General features: G+C 45.3%; 1 protein-coding gene and 2 pseudogenes across 1 annotated transcript; all 3 read left to right on the top strand.

The window, feature by feature from the left end:
* The first annotated feature begins 8780 nt into the window (after positions 1–8780).
* Positions 8781–11213, top strand: LOC123064311 (L-type lectin-domain containing receptor kinase IX.1-like; annotated as a pseudogene).
* Positions 11214–13153: 1940 nt separating this feature from the next.
* Positions 13154–15041, top strand: LOC123068231 (60S ribosomal protein L9). The gene is made up of 3 exons (XM_044490737.1): positions 13154–13599; positions 14145–14267; positions 14695–15041. The coding sequence occupies exons 1-3, from the start codon at positions 13237–13239 to the stop codon at positions 14776–14778; spliced, it is 570 nt and encodes a 189-aa protein (XP_044346672.1). The 5' UTR covers positions 13154–13236; the 3' UTR covers positions 14779–15041.
* Positions 14957–19098, top strand: LOC123067139 (receptor kinase-like protein Xa21; annotated as a pseudogene).
* The last annotated feature ends 859 nt before the right edge of the window (positions 19099–19957 follow it).

Below are 19957 nucleotides of genomic sequence, written 5' to 3' on the forward strand. Positions count from 1 at the left end.
GACTCCTAGGTCGGTGATGAACTCCTTCACCCAAATTGCTTCATGCGCTGCCTCCGAGGCTGCCATGTACTCCGCTTCACATGTAGATCCCGCCACGACGCTCTGCTTGCAGCTGCACCAGCTTACTGCTCCACCATTCAACATATACACGTATCCGGTTTGTGACTTAGAGTCATCCAGATCTGTGTCGAAGCTAGCGTCGACGTAACCCTTTACGACGAGCTCCAGTGTTCCTTCCCGGGATTACTTTGGTACCTTCCTACCAAACTTACGGCAAGGTTTACATCAGGTCTGGTACACAGCATGGCATACATAATAGATCCTATGGCTGAGGCATAGGGGATGACGCTCATCTCTTCTTTATCTTTTGCCGTGGTCGGGCATTGAGCTGAGCTCAATCTCACACCTTGCAATACAGGCAAGAACCCTTTCTTGGACTGATCCATTTTGAACTTCTTCAAAATCTTATCAAGGTATGTGCTTTGTGAAAGACCTATGAGGCGTCTCGATCTATCTCGATAGATCTTGATGCCTAATATATAAGCAGCTTCTCCAAGGTTCTTCATTGAAAAACTTTTATTCAAGTAGGCCTTAATGTTGTCCAAGAGTTCTATATCATTTCCCATCAAAAGTAAGTCATCTACATATAATATGAGAAATGCTACAGAGCTCCCACTCACTTTCTTGTAAACGCAGGCTTCTCCATAAGTCTGCATAAACCCAAACGCTTTGATCATCTCATCAAAGCGAATGTTCCAACTCCGAGATGCTTGCACCAGCCCATAAATGGATCGCTAGAGCTTGCATACTTTGTTAGCATTCTTAGGATCGTCAAAACCTTCCGGCTGCATCATATACAGCTCTTCCTTAAGATAACCGTTAAGGAACGTTGTTTTGACGTCCATCTGCCATATCTCATAATCATAGTATGCGGCAATTGTTAACATGATTCGGACGGACTTAAGCTTCGCTACGGGAGAGAAAGTCTCATCGTAGTCAATCCCTTGAACTTGCCGATAACCCTTAGCGACAAGTCGAGCTTTATAGATGGTGACATTACCATCCGCGTCCGTCTTCTTCTTAAAGATCCATTTGTTTTCTATCGCTCGCCGATCATCGGGCAAGTCTGTCAAAGTCCATACTTTGTTTTCATACATGGATCCTATCTCGGATTGCATGGCTTCGAGCCATTTGTTGGAATCCGGGCCCGCCATCGCTTCTTCATAGTTCGAAGGTTCACCGTTGTCTAACAACATGATTTCCAGGACAGGGTTGCCGTACCACTCTGGTGCGGAACGTGTCCTAGTGGACCTACGAAGTTCAGTAGCAACTTGATCCGAAGTACCTTGATCATCATCATTAATTTCCTCTCCAGTCGGTGTAGGCACCACAGGAACATTTTCCTGAGCTGCACTACTTTCCGGTTCAAGAGGTAGTACTTCATCGAGTTCTACTTTCCTCCCACTTACTCCTTTCGAGAGAAACTCTTTTTCCAGAAAGGATCCGTTCTTGGCAATAAAGATCTTGCCTTCGGATCTAAGGTAGAAGGTATACCCAATGGTTTCCTTAGGGTATCCTATGAAGACGCATTTTTCCGACTTGGGTTCGAGCTTTTCAGGTTGAAGTTTCTTGACATAAGCATCGCATCCCCAAACTTTTAGAAACGACAGCTTAGGTTTCTTCTCAAACCATAATTCATACTTTGTCGTCTCAACGGATTTAGACGGTGCCCTATTTAAAGTGAATGTAGCTGTCTCTAGAGCGTATCCCCAAAATGATAGCGGTAAATCGGTAAGAGACATCATAGATCGCATCATATCCAATAGAGTGCGATTACGATGTTCGGACACACCGTTACGCTGAGGTGTTCCAGGCGGCGTGAGTTGTGAAACGATTTCACATTTTCTTAAGTGTGTAACAAATTCGTGACTTAAATATTCTCCTCCACGATCTGATCGTAAGAATTTTATCTTTCGGTCACGTTGATTCTCTACTTCATTCTGAAATTCCTTGAACTTTTCAAAGGTCTCAGACTTGTGTTTCATCAAGTAGACATACCCATATCTACTCAAGTCATCTGTGAGAGTGAGAACATAACGATATCCTCCGCGAGCCTCAACACTCATTGGACCGCATACATCGGTATGTATGATTTCCAACAAGTTGGTTGCTCGCTCCATTGTTCCGGAGAACGGAGTCTTGGTCATCTTTCCCATGAGGCATGGTTCGCATGTGTCAAATGATTCATAATCCAGAGACTCCAAAAGTCCATCAGCATGGAGCTTCTTCATGCGCTTGACACCAATGTGACCAAGGCGGTAGTGCCACAAGTATGTGGGACTATCGTTATCAACTTTACATCTTTTGGTATTCACGCTATGAATATGTGTAACATTACGTTCGAGATTCATTAAGAATAAACCATTGACCATCGGAGCATGACCATAAAACATATCTCTCATATAAATAGAACAACCATTATTCTCGGACTTAAATGAGTAGCCATCTCGTATCAAACGAGATCCAGATACAATGTTCATGCTCAAACTTGGCACCAAATAACAATTATTAAGGTTTATAACTAATCCCGTAGGTAAATGTAGAGGTAGCGTGCCGACGGCGATCACATCGACCTTGGAACCATTCCCGACGCGCATCGTCACCTCGTCCTTCGCCAGTCTTCGTTTATTCCGCAGCTCCTGCTGTGAGTTACAAATATGAGCAACGGCACCGGTATCAAATACCCAGGAGTTACTACGAGTACTGGTAAGGTACACATAAATTACATGTATATCAAATATACCTTTAGTGTTGCCGGCCTTCTTGTCCGCTAAGTATTTGAGGCAGTTCCGCTTCCAGTGGCCCTTCCCTTTGCAATAAAAGCACTCTGTCTCAGGCTTGGGTCCATTCTTTGACTTCTTTCCGGCAACTTGCTTACCGGGCGCGGCAACCTCCTTGCCGTCCTTCTTGAAGTTCTTCTTGCCCTTGCCCTTCTTGAACTTAGTGGTTTTATTGACCATCAACACTTGATGTTCTTTCTTGATTTCAACCTCTGCTGACTTCAGCATTGAGAATACTTCGGGAATGGTCTTCTCCATCCCCTGCATATTGTAGTTCATCACAAAGCTCTTGTAGCTTGGTGGGAGCGACTGAAGGATTATGTCAATGACCGCCTCGTCCGGGAGGTTTATGTACAGCTGGGACAGGCGGTTGTGCAACCCAGACATTTTGAGTATGTGCTCACTGACAGAACTGTTTTCCTCCATCTTGCAACTATGGAACTTGTCGGAGACTTCATATCTCTCGACCCGGGCATGAGCTTGGAAAACTAGTTTCAGCTCCTCGAACATCTCATATGCTCCGTGTTGCTCAAAACGCTTTTGGAGCCCCGGTTCTAAGCTGTAAAGCATGTCGCACTGAACGAGGGAGTAATCATCAGCACGAGACTGCCAAGCGTTCATAACGTCTTGGTTCTCTGGGATGGGTGCTTCACCTAGCGGTGCTTCTAGGGCATACTGTTTCTTGGCAGCTATAAGGATGATCCTCAGGTTCCGGACCCAGTCCGAATAGTTGCTGCCATCATCTTTCAGCTTGGTTTTTCTAGGAACGCATTGAAGTTCATGGTGACATGAGTGTTGGCCATTTGATCTACAAGACATTTTGCAAAGATTTTAGACTATTGTTCATGATAATAAAGTTCATCTAATCAAATTATTTTAATGAACTCCCACTTAGATTAGACATCCCTCTTGTCATCTAAGTGTTACACGATCCGAGTCGACTAGGCCGTGTCCGATCATCACGTGAGACGGACTGGTCATCGTCGGTGAACATTCTCATGTTGATCGTATCTTCCATACGACTCGTGTTCGACCTTTCGGTCTCCTTGTTCCGAGGCCATGTCTGTACATGCTAGGCTCGTCAAGTTAACCCTAAGTGTTTCGCCTGTGTAAATCTGTCTTACACCCGTTGTATGTGAACGTAAGAATCCATCACACCCGATCATCACATGGTGCTTAGAAGCGACGAACTTTAGCAACGGTTCACAGTTAGGGGAGAATACTTCTTGAAATTGTTGTAAGGGATCATCTTATTTACTACCGTCGTTCTAAGTAAACAAGATGCATAAACATAATAAACATCAGATGCAATTATATAGTAGTGACATGATATGGCCAATATCATATATCTCCATCGATCTCCATCTTCGGGGCTCCATGATCATCTTGTCACCGGCATGACACCATGATCTCCATCATCATGATCTCCATCATCGTGTCTCCATGAAGTTGTCACGCCAATGACTACTTCTACTTCTATGGCTAACGCGTTTAGCAATAAAGTAAAGTAATTTACATGGCGTTCTTCAATGACACGCAGGTCATACAAGTAATTTACATGGCGTACGTGTAAGGTTGGTTCGGGCCGCTTCATCCCACAATACCGCTGAAGCAAGATAAGACTAGTAGCGGCAAGCAAGTTGACAAGATCCACGCCCACAACAAAATTGTGTTCTACTCGTGTAATAGAGAACTACGCATAGACCTAGCTCATGATGCCACTGTTGGGGAACGTTGCGGAAAATTAAAATTTTTCCTACGGTTTCACCAAGATCCATCTATGAGTTCATCTAAGCAATGAGTCAAGGGAGTGAGTTTGCATCTACATACCACTTGTAGATCGAGTGCGGAAGCGTTCAAGGGGATGGTGATGAGGGAGTCGTACTCGCCATGATTCGGATCACCGATGACCAAGTGCTGAACGGACAGCACCTCCGCGTTCAACACACGTACGGGACGGACGACGTCTCCTCCGTCTTGATCTAGCAAGGAGGAAGGAGAGGTTGAGGAAGATTGCTCCAACGGTAGCACGACGGTGTGGTGTTGTTGGTGCAGCAGCTCTCCGACAGGGCTTCGCCAAGCACGTACGGAGGAGGAGAGGTGTTGGGGAGGGGAGGGGCTGCGCCTTGGCTTGTGGTGTTCAGCCCTCCCCTCACCCCTCTATTTATAGGGGGAAGGGGCAAGAGGGGCCGGCCCCTCTAGATGGGAATCTAGAGGGGGGCAGCGGCCAAGGGGAGGGGTGGCTTGCCCCCCAAGCAAGGGGGGCGCCCCCTTTAGGGTTTTCCCCTCCAAACCCTAGGCGCATGGGCCCAAGGTGGGGGGCGCACCCAGCCCACCAGGGGCTGGCTCCTTCCCCCATGCAGCCCAAGTGGCCCCCCGGGAGGGGTGGCCCCTCCCGGTGGACCTCCGGAACCCTTCCGGTGGCCCCAGTACAATACCGGTACGCCCCCGAAACTTTCCGGTGTCCGTTTGACAACTTCCCATATATAAATCTTTACCTCCGGACTATTCCGGAACTCCTCGTGACGTCCAGGATCTCATCCGGAACTCCGAACAACATTCGGTAATCACATACAAGTCTTCCTAATAACCCTAGCGTCACCGAACCTTAGGTGTGTAGACCCTACGGGTTCGGGAGACATGCAGACATGACCGAGACGGCTCTCAGGTCAATAACCAACAGCGGGATCTGGATACCCATGTTGGCTCCCACATGCTCCTCGATGTTGTCATCGGATGAACCACGATGTCAAGGATTCAAGCAACCCCGTATACTATTCCCTTTGTCAGACGGTATGTTACTTGCCCGAGACTCGATCGTCGGTATCCCAATACCTTGTTCAGTCTCGTTACCGGCAAGTCACTTTACTCGTACTGTAATGCATGATCCCGTGACCAGACACTTGGCCACTTTGAGCTCATTATGATGATGCACTACCGAGTGGGCCCAGTGATACCTCTCCGTAACACGGAGTGACAAATCCCAGTCTCGATCCGTGTCAACCCAACAGACACTTTCGGAGATACTTGTAGTGCACCTTTATAGTCACCCAGTTACGTTGTGACGTTTGGTACACCCAAAGCACTCCTACGGTATCCGGGAGTTACACGATCTCATGGTCTAAGGAAGAGATACTTGACATTGGAAAAGCTCTAGCAAAACAAACTACACGATCTTGTGCTATGCTTAGAATTGGGTCTTGTCCATCACGTCATTCTCCTAATGACGTGATCCCGTTGTCAATGACATCTGATGTCTATAGTCAGGAAACCATGACTATCTGTTGACCAACGAGCTAGTCAACTAGAGGCTTACTAGGGACATATTATGGTCTATCTATTCACACGTGTATTACGATTTCCGGATAATACAATTATAGCATGAATAAAAGACAATTATCATGAACAAGGAAATATAATAATAATGCTTTTATTATTGCCTCTAGGGCATATTTTCAACACCACCGTCAACTAGACGAGGCACCAAGCCATCCACCTGCCCGGCCTCCTTTTCCCTACCTATCAATATTGCCAACATGTCAACTACGATGTTGAACAGAATAGGAGACACTGGATCACCTTGCCGCATGCCCTTGTGTGTCTGGAAATAATGACCTATATCGCCATTCACTTTAATTCCAACACGGCCTTTTTGCGTGAAAGATTCAACTTGGCTTCGCCAAGCTTCATCAAAACCCTTCATGCGTAATGCCTGTTGAAGGAAAGGCCATTTGACTTTATCGTACGCTTTCTCGAAATCCACCTTAAAAACAACTCCATCAAGTTTTTTTGTGTGAATCTCGTGAAGCGTTTCATGAAGGACCACAACTCCTTCGAGGATGTTCCTATCCGGCATGAAAGTAGTTTGAGTAGGCTGCACCACAGTATGTGCAATCTATGTGAGCATATTTGTCCCGACCTTGGTAAAAATTTTGAAACTAACATTAAGAAGACAGATAGGCCGGAATTGCTCGATTCCACTGCCTCTGTCTTCTTGGGAAGAAGGCTTATCATTCCAAAATTCAGCTGAAAAAGGTGAAGCTGGCCAGAGAATAAATCATTGAACAACGGCAACAAATCTCCTTTAATAATGTGCCAACACTTCTTAGAAAACTCAGCCGAGAAACCATCCGGGCCAGGAGCCTTATTATTCTTCATCTGGGAAATGGCCTCAAACACCTCTTTCTCAGAGAAAGGAGCAGCTAAAGTATCATTCTTAACAGCCGTAAGTTGAGGCACATCCTTAATCCTAGACTCATCCAGTGACACACAGTTGTCCTCTGGAGGCCCAAACAGGTGCTTGTAATACTCCGTAATCTATAGCTTTAAATTTTCCTGTCCAAGAATTGTTCCCTCATCTTGCTCAAGCTAAAAGATCCTCTTCTTTCTATGTTTACCATTAGCGATCATGTGGAAGAATTATGTGTTCGTGTCCCCATGGACTACTCTTCGGACCTTGGCCCGGAGTGCCCACTTTAACTCTTCCTCACGAAGGAGCTCTTTCAGTCTCATCTCCGCATCAAGCTTGGCATGAAGCTCCGAGGCTGGCAGGACTGTGGTTTCTGCTTCATCTAGGGACTGAATAAGTGAAAGGAGTTGTTCCTTTTCAATCTTATAAATCTCTATCTTATAAACCCCGCTGAGATGCTTAGCCCACCCACGGAGGAAACTTCTCAAATGCCTGCATGTAAGACGCTAGTTTCAAATTTGTAGGTAGATCAGTGCTGGAGGTTCTCGGACTATTAAAACATCACCAGCGGTTACAATCCGCCCTCACTAAATGATAATTTAGCACCAAGTACATGGATATCCATGTTCTTAATTTGGATACGTGCAAGTTCGGTTTGCTTCATCAATTTTCTCTTAATTCAAACTTGTCTACTAACCAACTCAACTTAACAATGCAAACTGGGTGTAGCTCAGACCATTAGGTTCCTTTTGGTGGACTCGGAAGTGATGGTCGCATTTTTTTTTGGATTTATTCAGGCCTTCCGACAATGAGTGTTCAGTGGAAGGAGACGTTTACGTTGTGTCGGCTCGGATCTCGGAGAGCTCATAGAGGTGCGGTGTATGTGCCTGCGTTCATACGGTTAAGTGTATATGAGCATCAACGATTGTATTGTATTAAAAGAAAAACTAAACTAAACGGTGATATAGTATAACCACATCCAGAAATCTATATATAGTGCAGCTCTCTTATTTGCCACGCTGTGTCTCCGTCATTGCTTAGCCGTTATCTTGCACCCGGCCAGCTTAGCATCGTGTTCTTCTTTTTATTTATTTGTCTGCCGTAGCATACTGTTGGCACTTGCATTGGCCCCGATCCAGCCGATTTAGTTATTGTCGAAGGCAACGGCCACACTCAAACGGGAAGGATCGAAGCTGGCCTGAACCGCACGCACTAAGGCTGATCATAATGGGGAGTATCATCTATTAGTATAATGCATGTGATACTAGTGTATGATACTATATCAATAGTTAGTATCAGAAATTAGTATCATAAGTGATCTTATTTATTGTCATGCATGACACATAGTAACATAATATTTGTTATGATACGGTATCTATCTATGTTAGTATAACCCTCTCTTTTTTTAATTGTCTGCCTTATAAGCATGTTTGCGAGTTCCAAATGCATGATAGTAGTTAGGTTACCCTCACTATGGCCAGCCTAATCCGCTCTTTAACACTGGCGCCTAAAGCTGACCTACGTGCACATGTGAGAACCGACGCAATATATGTCATCCCATAGTAACCACACAATTCAATATTCTAGCATAGGAATCCCAAATCCAATGCCAGGAGACACATCACATTGGATCCTCCGTGTGGTGGCTCAAGCTGGCCGTCCGGAGCTTCCACTAAAACCAAAGCTGGCAAATCGATCCCTCTCTATATATACTAGGTGCCATACGTCTCCCTACTCGCCAAGAAGCAACAATGGCTGCTGCAATCATGAGCCCTCACCATCTTCTCTCTGTCTGCGCGTACATCATCGTTTGCCTCTGCTACTTGCTCGGTCTGGCTACCGCGCTCTCCTTCAGCTTCAACTTCTCCAGCCCCGGCTCCGGCGATCTCTGCGACATGGAGCTCAGCTGCGAACGTGACGCATGGATGGGTTCTGGCGCCATCGACCTAACGAGGAACTACATCGCAGCCAACGTCTTCAGTGTTGGCCGGGCATCGTACGCTCGCCCGGTGCCGCTCTGGGACGACGCCACCGGCGAGGCGGCCAGCTTCTCCTCCAACTTCACGTTCCAGATCAAGCCCCAAAACAGATCGGAAGACAATGTTGGTCTATGTAACTCGAGCCTCACCAGCGACTCTAGTGCTGACGGTATATCTTTCTTCCTGGCGCACTACCCGTCGAGGCTCCTTCCCGACAGCGGGGGCGAAAACCTTGCTCTTTTCAATTTCAGTAATCGCTTCAACGTCACCGGTGATGCGCGGTTAGTCGCGGTGGAGTTCGACACCTACCTCAACCCCTGGGACCACAGCGACAACCACATGGGCATAGACGTCAACTCCCTCAACTCCACGGCCTACACGAACGTGACCAAGCGCCTAGTCTCGAATGACGCCATCATGACCGCCCAAATCAGCTACGACAACCGCACCGGTCTTCTGGTCGCCCTTCTCCAGATCAACGGTGACGAGCCGCCATACAGCATAAGCACGTCGGTGGACATGAAGAGGGAGCTACCCAGCAAGTCTCAGTCGGCTTCGCGGCATCAACTGGTCTCTGCGCCGCGCTGCACCGTGTGACGTCCTGGTCGTTTAGCTCCACTCTAGATGATGCCTCGGTGCCTACCAATAACAGTCCACGGCGACGCCTACCACCTGTGCATGTGCTGGTGCCATCAGCAACAACAGCTTTTCTTGTGTTGCTCTGCAGTGCCGCCGCCATCATAGTTCGTCAGCGACGCAAACGTAAGCAAGCTGAGTTCGAGAAAGGGGTAGGACCTAGACGGTACCGCTACTGTGAGCTCGCAGCAGCCACAAATGACTTCGCGGAGCAGGGGAAGCTTGGGCAAGGGGGCTTCGGTTGCGTCTACCAGGGCAGCGGCCTTAGCGACCACGACAGCCTGGTGGCCATCAAGATGCTCTCCATGGGATCATCTGCGCAGGGGAGGAAAGAGTTCGAGGCGGAGGTGAAGATTATAAGCCGGCTCAGGCACCGGAACCTTGTGCACTTGCTAGGCTGGTCCGACAGTGGCAAGGGGCTCCTGCTCGTCTATGAGTTCATGCCAAAAGGCAGTCTCGACGGGCACATTTACAGCGAGAACCGTCTCCTCACATGGCCAGAAAGGTATGTGACTACGCCTTATAAATTAGTTGAAAATTTAAGTTTGTTCCAAATCAAACTTATTTCAATCTGGTCAAAGTCAATAGAAAAATATTCCAACATCTACAACATCATATTAGCTTTTATTAGATACTTTATATTGCATTTCTATACTATATATGTTTGACGTTTTAGACCTCATCACATTTTTCTATAAACTTGGTTTGAATTAGGGAAAAAAATCAGGAACTTCAGTTAACTTGGAATCACCAAATGATTACCCCCTTTTTGATCATTTCCATTATTATAAATTAATCTAAAGCACTATAACATTGAGCAAATCGATGCATAAATATGCATGATAGTAATTTATTAACCCGACCTTGTTGACCTAACACACATACAGATACAAGATCATCCTTGGCCTGGGATCTGCACTACGCTATCTCCACACAGAGTGCGACCAATGTGTGTTACATGGTGACATAAAACCCGAAAACATACTCCTCGACTCATCATGGAGCACCAAGCTGGCAGATTTTGGGCTGGCAAGGCTTGTGGATCATGGAGCCGGGCTAGAGACGACGAAGATCATCAAGGGCACTCCATGGTACATAGACCCAGAGTTTATTCGCACACACCATCCGACCCCCAAAGCGGACATCTACAGCTTCGGCGTCGTTCTGTTGGAGGTAGTGTCCGGCAAGCACCCACGAATGGAGAAGAAAGAAAGGGTTAATGATGACATCCCACTGCTCATGTGGATCTGGGACCTGTACGAGAAGGGTAGCATCCTTGAAGCGGTGGATGAAAGGCTACATGGGGACAACCAGCAGCTCGACCACAACTGTAAGTGGCAGATGCATCATGCTTTGGTCGTCGGGCTCTGGTGCACGCACCCACCCCTAGAGGCGCGACCGTCCATTGTGCAACTCATGAACGTCTTGCAGTCAGAGGACGTCATGCCGCCGGCCCTGTCGTGGCCATCCCCGGCTAACGTTACCACTGGATCACATGGTTATAACACCGCATCAACCTCATCGGCCAATGCTTGAAGCGACCTGTCTTGGGCTAGCAGTGGCAGATGACCCAAATCTACTTTGCCGGAGACTAGTTGTTACGACTTAATTGCACAAACATACGTCCTTCGTCCTTTAAAGAGTGTACTTCCAACTTTATTGGAGGGTCAAACTATCATAAAGTTTGACTGACTTTGTGCAAAAATATACCAATGTTTATGAAACCAAATAGATATATGATGAAAGTATATTTTATCCTGAATCTAATACTACAAATCTGATGGCATAAATTTTGATGTATTGTTGTATAAATATGGTCAAACATAAAAAATGTTTGACTTTCCAACAAAATTGGAAGTACACTCTTTAAAGAACGGAGGGAGTATTTCTGGTTCACCAGCGATGTAGTGCTGACGGTATGTCTTTGTTCCTGGTGCACTACCCGTCGAGGCTCCTCCCCAACAACGGGGGCGCAACCCTCGCTCTTCTCAATTTCAGCAATGTCTTCAATACCACCAGCGATGCGCGGTTAGTTGCGATGGAGTTCGGCACCTACTTCAACCCGTGGGACCACATCGACAACCACATGGGCATAGACGTCAACTCCCTCAACTCCACGGCCTACACCAACGTGACCAAACACCCGGGCTTAGCACTCACCAAGCAACTCATCGGCTCACCGCTGCCAATCTAATGAAGCCAAATCCGGCAGATCTTGAGGTAGGGATCCTAAACTAGACATCTTGGAACGATGGTAACAAGGAAACAACGATTTTACCCAAGTTCGGGCCCTCTCGAGTAGATAATACCATGCATCTTAGTTGTGTTCATTGTATTGGGGTATAGCACAGAGTACAAGTGTCTAGCACGAGATTCTTATTTAAGACTCTAATGATTTATCGACTAGCCTAGCCTAGGAAGTTAAGTGAGCTATTTAAAAAGACCAACTTTAGCCGTTGGCACAAAGACGAACTGCAATCAAGAAGCAACTAATACAACGAAAGTGCCTTTCTGCTCCCGAGCTCATTTGAGCTCGGTGAACAGTAAAATCGAAAAAAAAATCAAAAAAAATCAAAAAATTCCAAAAAAATTCTCAGAGAAACATTGACAAAAGTTCTAAGTGCTTGCAAAAATTCATCATGAAATCACATTCCTATAAGGCGTGGCAAAAAAAACAAATTCAGCCTCCAAAATGCTTTTGAAAGTAGCATTTTCAGAGTACCGATTTTGTTTTTTTTTTGCCACGCCTTCTAGAAATGTGATTTCATGACGAATTTTTACAAGCACTTAAAATTTTTGTCAAAGTTTCTACCAAAAAATTTTTGGAATTTTTTGAATTTTTTTCGATTTTTTTTCGATTTTACTGTTCACCCGAGCTCATATGAGCTCGGGTGCAGAAACTCCACGTCCCTAATACAATCAAATTTTTAGGTGAACTTTTTTTAGGGGGACAGTGTGTTTTTCATGAATAGTGTGTGAGTGGTTATATTCTTGTTGCATTTGTATCTATCCTGCACATGTTCGTCTCTGGCCCGCCAAGGCAGCCTAACAGTCAGGTCAGTAGAAAGGCTGACCCCCCCAACATTTTTATGATACTCGTGATCATTTTTGAATCGGAGAACATTTTTTTAAACCTGGGAACAGATTTTGAAATTCATAAAATTTCTTTAAAATGTATTAAAATTGTTGATTTCTTTAATATTTTTTTGAAGCAGCGAATATTTTTGAATCGATGATGTTTTTTGAAATTTGGAATCAATTATTTTTGCGAACATTTTTATAATTTTTCATGGAAATTTCTTGAATTTGATATTTTTTAAATCATTAACATGTTTAAATACATTAATATTTTTTTTAAAATCATGAATTGTTTATTATCAAAAAAGAAAGAAAGAGGGGTGCTGGGCCAAATCTGGCCCACTTCCAGGCCATGACATGATCACCCACCCATTCCCACGAGCAAAACCAAACCCTAGAGGCGGCACCTATATAATACCTCTCCCCACCTCGCGCGCCGCCGCCGCCGCCCGCAGAGCCCAACACAGCCGCCGCCGCCGAAGAAGAAGAAGAAGAGCAAACCCGGCGTGCGAAGATGAAGACGATCCTGGCGTCGGAGACGATGGAGATCCCGGAGGAGGTGACGGTGAAGGTGTCGGCGAAGATGATCTCGGTGACGGGTCCCCGGGGCACGCTGACCCGCAACTTCAAGCACCTCAACCTCGACTTCCAGCTGCAGGAGGGCGGGCGGAGGCTCAAGGTGGACGCCTGGTTCGGCACCCGCAAGACCATGGCCGCCATCCGCACCGCCATCTCCCACGTCCAGAACCTCATCACCGGCGTCACCAAGGGCTTCCGCTACAAGATGCGCTTCGTCTACGCCCACTTCCCCATCAACGCCTCCATCACCGCCGCCAACAAGGGCATCGAGATCAGGAACTTCCTCGGCGAGAAGAAGGTAAATTTCTTTTCTTTTTCCTTGACCAAACAGTCAGATCGGCGAGCTCGATTTAGCTGGTCCTGTGCATAGAAAATGTGTTCTTCTGACTTAGCTGCAGCAGAAACATTATTGAGTGCACTAGTTTATAGGCAGTCAAATCTCTGTTCATGAACCATTCTGTATATGTGATGTGCCCATCAATCCACCTCTGTGTGTAATTGGAACCATGTATAGGTATATGAATGAATGCAATTTGTTCACCTTGGGTTGGGGGATCATTGATGCCAATAATGCATCAATTCTGTCAAGCTTATTTGAGATGTTTGATCCCTCAATGCCAATGTTCTCAGAACAGGAGTCAGTAGCATTGTTTACTCTAGTGTTTGTAGGGTGATTGACCCATAGTGCTGCCTAAAACAAACTTGAGTGTGCTATGCCACTTATGACATTGAACGTTTGTGATGTCCGGTTTGACTTTTATCTGTTGTGCCCCCACTATGTCTATTGTTCCAACTTCCAAGTCATGTATGAAGTGTACTGATGTTTTTCCTTTCCTTGAGCAGGTAAGGAAAGTAGACATGCTTGACGGTGTGACGATCCTGCGGTCCGAGAAAGTTAAGGATGAGATTGTCCTGGATGGCAACGACATCGAGCTAGTCTCTCGCTCTGCTGCCCTGATCAACCAGGTCAGAGTCCTGGCCTACGTGCTTCTCATACTGAAAACTAGCATAATAAGTTGCCTTCATTTTACCTGTGATGCCTATCTCTGAATGAGGTTGTATGCTTCACAATGGCAGAACTTTTCTCTACTACGGATGAACCTATGGCTGTAGTCATCTAGGCATTGTAGCATGCCTTGCAATGATCGTATATTCCACTCTTACTGCACTGATTGTTGATGCATCTTTTCTACTAGTTTAGATTAGATGCAACGAGTGCATAGCCTAACCTAACCTGGAAAACCAGCTATAACAGTGCAGAATGTCCATGTATCGTTGGAACACAACAAATGCATAACATTTACCGGCTTGCACTGGCAGCATGTGGTTCTCTATATATGAGCGCCGATCATCCCCATCCTGACCAACCCTTGTTTCGTTTTCCTTGAACCAGAAATGCCACGTGAAGAACAAGGACATCAGGAAGTTCCTGGACGGCATCTACGTCAGCGACAAGGGCGCCATCAAGGAAGAGTAGTGTTGTGGTGACCTATCCATCCGCAGCCCCTTTGTAGCTGGTAGCAGAAACTGTCCTAGAGTTCTTGGAGCTTGTCGAAACCAAGATTTACAAGCTGTTTCTTCTTCTTCTTTTTGTTTGGCTTGAGTGAATCAACAAAAAGTTTGCTGTAGTTTTGTACCGGATCGATGTATCAGGGATGTCATGGAACTGGAGCTTGGAGATGCTGTCTTTACCTGCTGATAAGACCTCTTGTTATCTATGCTGGTTCTGCTTGGACTTCATGCTGTCTGCTTTGCCTGTCACTGGCTCCTGGTTCTTTTTTTCTCTGAGATTTTCATGAGGATAATCGGTAGGTTGGTGGGTATTATCGGTGCTTGTCGGCCCTCTAGTTTTATTTCAAGGAATCATGGGCCGTATAGTTGGGCTGTATGGGCTGGCGCGAGGTTCCAGCCAAGAATGAAGAGCAGAGCATGGTCCTGCTTTGGTGAAACTAGCCAGTCTCCAGCTCCAGCGGGCGGGCGACGACCTGTAGCGTCAGTCGCCGCCGTTGTCCCTGCCCAGCCGGGGAATTTGACTCGTCGGAGTGTTTTGCAGCCAAGAATGAAGAGCAGGCTTGCGGGCGGGCGACGGCGTGTAGTGTCAGTCGCCGTCGCCCCTCCCCGGAACCAAAGGGCATTTCCCCAAGGCGTGTAAGCTTCAACTATATGGGCGCACTGATTCCTGTGGCAAAACTGAGCAATAGGAACCACCTTCATAAACCAACCAGTATCTTCTCAATGCGAAATTGTGCAGTACATGGAAGACCTATTTACAGTTAAATTTTCTCGTTCAGTGAGCTATGAATATGATAGCATCTTATCTTTCTTTGTCAACTACAACTACAGCGCCACATCATGGACAGTGGGTGAAGCACACATTGTATAATTCAACTATTGTCGGCGATCCACAAAGTCCCATGTCATTGTCATGTCATCCTCGAAATCGAAGTTAGTCAATTTTACCGGCGCGTGGCGCTTTCCATTTCCAATAATAGCAACAATACTGTTTTTTTTTGTTTTTTTTGGATTTGGAGGTTATCTGGCCCTTTCATTTTCAACGGTAAATTAAAGTTGACTGAATTAACTAGTGTTTTTAGGTCGGCAGACGAAATGCCTATATAAGGCTCATGCTTTGGAGACCAAAGTGTATAAGCTGCCTCCCTTCTCCAACCAAGGCGCACGACGTTCTTCCTCATACAAGAGGTACACCGGCACTGCGAGTTTGCATACTCAGGTACTGTACCATTTATTTGCTGAAGCATTTTCGTAAAGGGGAAGAGAAATGTATTGTTTGCTGTGCAAATAGGATGACATGCTCACACTGTCTAATTTTAGAGTCCCTGCCTATAGCTGTTGCCCAAATGTCAAAAGCTAGCTGATGGAATGATGGCAGCCTATATTCTCCATCGGCAGTAGGTGTTTGTAATTGCAATTAGTCTCTATTCCTACCAAATAATTCATTCTACGGAGAGATCCCTCCATCCCTTGGTCATATGCATAACCTCCAAAACCATCAACTTGACCAGTAACAGATTGCAAGGAAAGATACCTAATCTTGCCAACTGTACCACCCTAATGGTGCTTCGGCTGGGTAAGAATAATCTAGCCGGTCAATTTCCTAGTTTACCTAGTCATCTGCAAGAGCTGCACCTCTCCCACAATGATCTCATTGGAACCATTCCTTCCTCTCTTGCCAATATCACAACACTGAGAATGCTCATTTTCGCGTTTAATAACATTGAGGGCAATCTCCCAAATGACTTGGCAAAGCTGCACAAGCTGCAGTTCCTCTACGGGGCTGCTAACAAGTTGACAGGCGCGTTCCCACATGCCATCTTAAATATGTCTGCTCTCAATGGTCTAGGTGGGGAGGTACCATCCGACCTTGGTAACCATCTTCCTGACCTCCAACTTCTTCAATTGGCTATCAACTTCTTTCATGGCCATATCCCCTATTCATTGATAAATGCTTCCAAGCCATACGAAATAGATATATCAAGTAATAATTTTACTGGTGTAGTACATAGTGCTATCGGCAAACTCACCAAACTGTCTTACTTGAATCTTGAATTCAATCAATTCCATGCTCGTAACAAACAAGAATGGGAGTTTATGAGCAGCTTAGCGAATTGCACCGAGTTACAGATTTTCTCAATGAAAGGGAATCGCCTACAAGGAAATATACCAAGTTCATTGGGAAACCTTTCTGATCAGCTTCAGCATCTCTTTTTGGGAACAAATAAATTATCAGGAGGTTTTCCTTCTGGCATAGAAAATCTTCGAGGCCTATTCAGTTTAGGGTTAGAAGAAAACCAGTTTACAGGTGTTTTTCCAGAATGGCTTGGAACTCTACACAATTTACAAGGAATAGAGCTAGCTAACAACTCCTTTACAGGGGTTATTCCATCATCCCTCACAAACTTATCTCAGCTGACAGAACTCCTTCTATAATCTAACCAGTTATATGGAAATATACCCCCAAGTTTGGGAAACCTTAAGGTCCTTGAAAAATTGAGCATTTCCAATAACAATCTTCGTGGCAGCATACCAAAAGAGATCTTCAGCATTCCTACAATAACTCGAATTGGATTATCTTCCAATAAACTAGATGGGCCACTTCCTATAGAAATAGGACATGCCAAGCAACTGTTGTATCTGCTAATTTCATCAAATAACCTGTCTGGTGTCATCCCTGAGACACTCGATGGCTGTGAAAGTTTGGAAGTCATTGAGTTAGATCAGAATTCTCTTAGTGGAAGAATTCCAACTTCATTAGGAAACATAAGCAACTTGGAAGTGCTTACTGTGTCTCACAACCACTTATCTGGATCCGATCCATACCAAAGTCCATTAGTGCTCTGAAATACCTTCAACAACTAGATATGTCATTCAACCGTCTTGATGGTGAAGTTCCAGAAGGTGTCTTCAAGAACACAACTGCCATACGCATCGGCGGAAATCATCGGCTCTGCAGTGGAGTCCTAGAGCTACAGCTACCTGCATGCCTTGTTACAATTTCAAGCCCGTCCAAGCACACTTGGCCACTATGTTTCAAAGTGATGATTCCACTAGCTAGCATGGTGCTACTTGCCGGTTTCGTGTCCATGCTACTTTTCTGGAGGAAAAAGCAAAGGAGAGAATCGATGTCTCTACCTTCTTTTGGTAGAAATTTCCCCAAAGTTTCTTATGATGATATCGCCAAAGCAACTGAAGGGTTCTCCTTGTCCAACGTAATCAGCAGTGGAAGGTACAGTTCGGTATATAAAGCCAAACTGTTTCGAGATGGAAATGTGGCTGCTGTGAAAGTCTTTGCTCTCGGGACAAGGGGAGCATAAAAGAGCTTCATCACAGAATGCAAAGCTTTGAGGAACGTGCGGCACCGCAATCTAGTCCATATCCTTACTGCATGCTCTAGCATTGATTCTAGAGGAATCGACTTCAAAGCACTAGTCTATGAGTTCATGCCACGAGGAGACTTGAATAAATTTCTACACTCGGCTCGGGGTGACGAAAGCTCTTCAGATTCGAACTGCATTTCACTGGCTCAAAGGTTGAGCATCGTGGCAGATGTATCAGATGCAGTGGCGTACCTTCACCAAGAGGGTATTGTTCATTGTGATCTGAAACCTAGCAACATTCTCTTAGACGATGATATGGTAGCTCATGTTGGGGACTTCGGGCTGGCAAGGTTGCCGATTCATACCACAACATCGTCTTCTGAATCAACTTCGACGTCTTCCGTTGCAATAAAGGGAACCATAGGATATGTTGCTCCAGGTACCGTCCATCCTCGCATTGGTTTTTCTTTCTTCATATTAACCTTGACAGTTCGCCCATGTGAATGAATCGAAAGTAAACTCTTGCTGGATTTACAGAATGTGCAGGGGGCAGTCAGGTTTCAACTGCTGCAGATGTTTACAGCTTTGGAGTCGTCCTCCTTGAAGTATTCATTCGAAGGAGGCCAACGGATGCCATGTTCAAGGACGGATTGAGCATTGCAAAGTTTGCAGAGATCAACTTCCCCCATAAAGTAATGCAGATTCTTGACCCAGAACTGTTGCAGGAGCTGAATCTCTGCCGGGAAACTCAGATGGATGCTGTCGAGAAAGATGGAGCGCAAAGTCTCCTTTCTGTGATTAGTATTGGGTTGTGTTGCACCAGGTCGTCCCCAAGTGAGCGCATCAGCATGCAGGAAGTGGCTGCCAAGCTGCATGGGATCAGAGATGCGTATCTCTTTACACAAGATTGAGACGAAAGCTAAATAAGGATTTGTCTATATAATTTATATGGCAAATATAACAACGAGTGTTTGCCTTCTCTTACTATATTTGGTCCTTTGTTTGCCCGAAATGAGAAACTAAGCATGTAACCGATTGGGAAAGAATGGTATCAGTATTTCTTGGTAAAGTTTTGATATTACCGTTTTCCAAACAGGCCCTTATTGTTATTCTTGTTTTACTTTCACTATCAGTAACTGATTCACCATGATAGAACCACCTTGTATAGGTACGGGACAACCATTGTTTAGGCGAGTCTCAACTACCTTTGAATTATGCCGCACCAAATTCTGGCACTGGATGCATGGGCATAAGATTGAATCACTTTTGTTGTTGTGTTCACGTGTGAATTTCATAAACTTCTTAATAACACCATTTATCTATGGCTCGGTAAACTTGATTGATTTAACCATTCAATCTCGATCCATTGCCTGCAAAACATTTTTGTGCATAACAATGTGCATCAAATCGAACTATTTTGCTACATTGTCTGTTAATAACTACTCCCTCCGTCCCATAATGTAAGACGTTTTTTGACACGTGTCAAAAAACGTCTTACATTATGGGACAGAGGGAGTAGATCACACCTGAAATCGCCTATGCTTTGCCGTGCCGCCCTCACGCATCGCCTCGCCTCGTCAAGGATATGGTCGTTGGTCTTTGCCTAGGTTGCTATGGGGACGTTCCCAATTCCTTTCTTTACAAGGTAACTGAACCATCCATATTCCATGCAATTTTTGTCTATTAACAATGGACATGCCACAGAATAATTCAGCTACAAATAATCACTAATTTTCTATTTATATTTCCTTTATTAACCCGTCCAAGATACTCTGCGCCACTGAAAATCGTCATTGAATAAGTACATATCTTGTGATACTG

Source organism: Triticum aestivum, chromosome 3B (genome assembly GCF_018294505.1).
Source record: "Triticum aestivum cultivar Chinese Spring chromosome 3B, IWGSC CS RefSeq v2.1, whole genome shotgun sequence".
In the NCBI taxonomy this organism is placed as follows: domain Eukaryota; kingdom Viridiplantae; phylum Streptophyta; class Magnoliopsida; order Poales; family Poaceae; genus Triticum; species Triticum aestivum.

Excerpts from the sequence above, each read along its gene's own strand:
- LOC123068231 (XM_044490737.1), top strand. The coding sequence starts at position 13,237 with ATGAAGACGATCCTGGCGTCGGAGACGATGGAGATCCCGGAGGAGGTG. Across the intron at positions 13,600-14,144 it reads ACTTCCTCGGCGAGAAGAAG|GTAAGGAAAGTAGACATGCT; the intron begins GTAAATTTCTTT and ends TTCCTTGAGCAG. Across the intron at positions 14,268-14,694 it reads CTGCTGCCCTGATCAACCAG|AAATGCCACGTGAAGAACAA; the intron begins GTCAGAGTCCTG and ends TCCTTGAACCAG.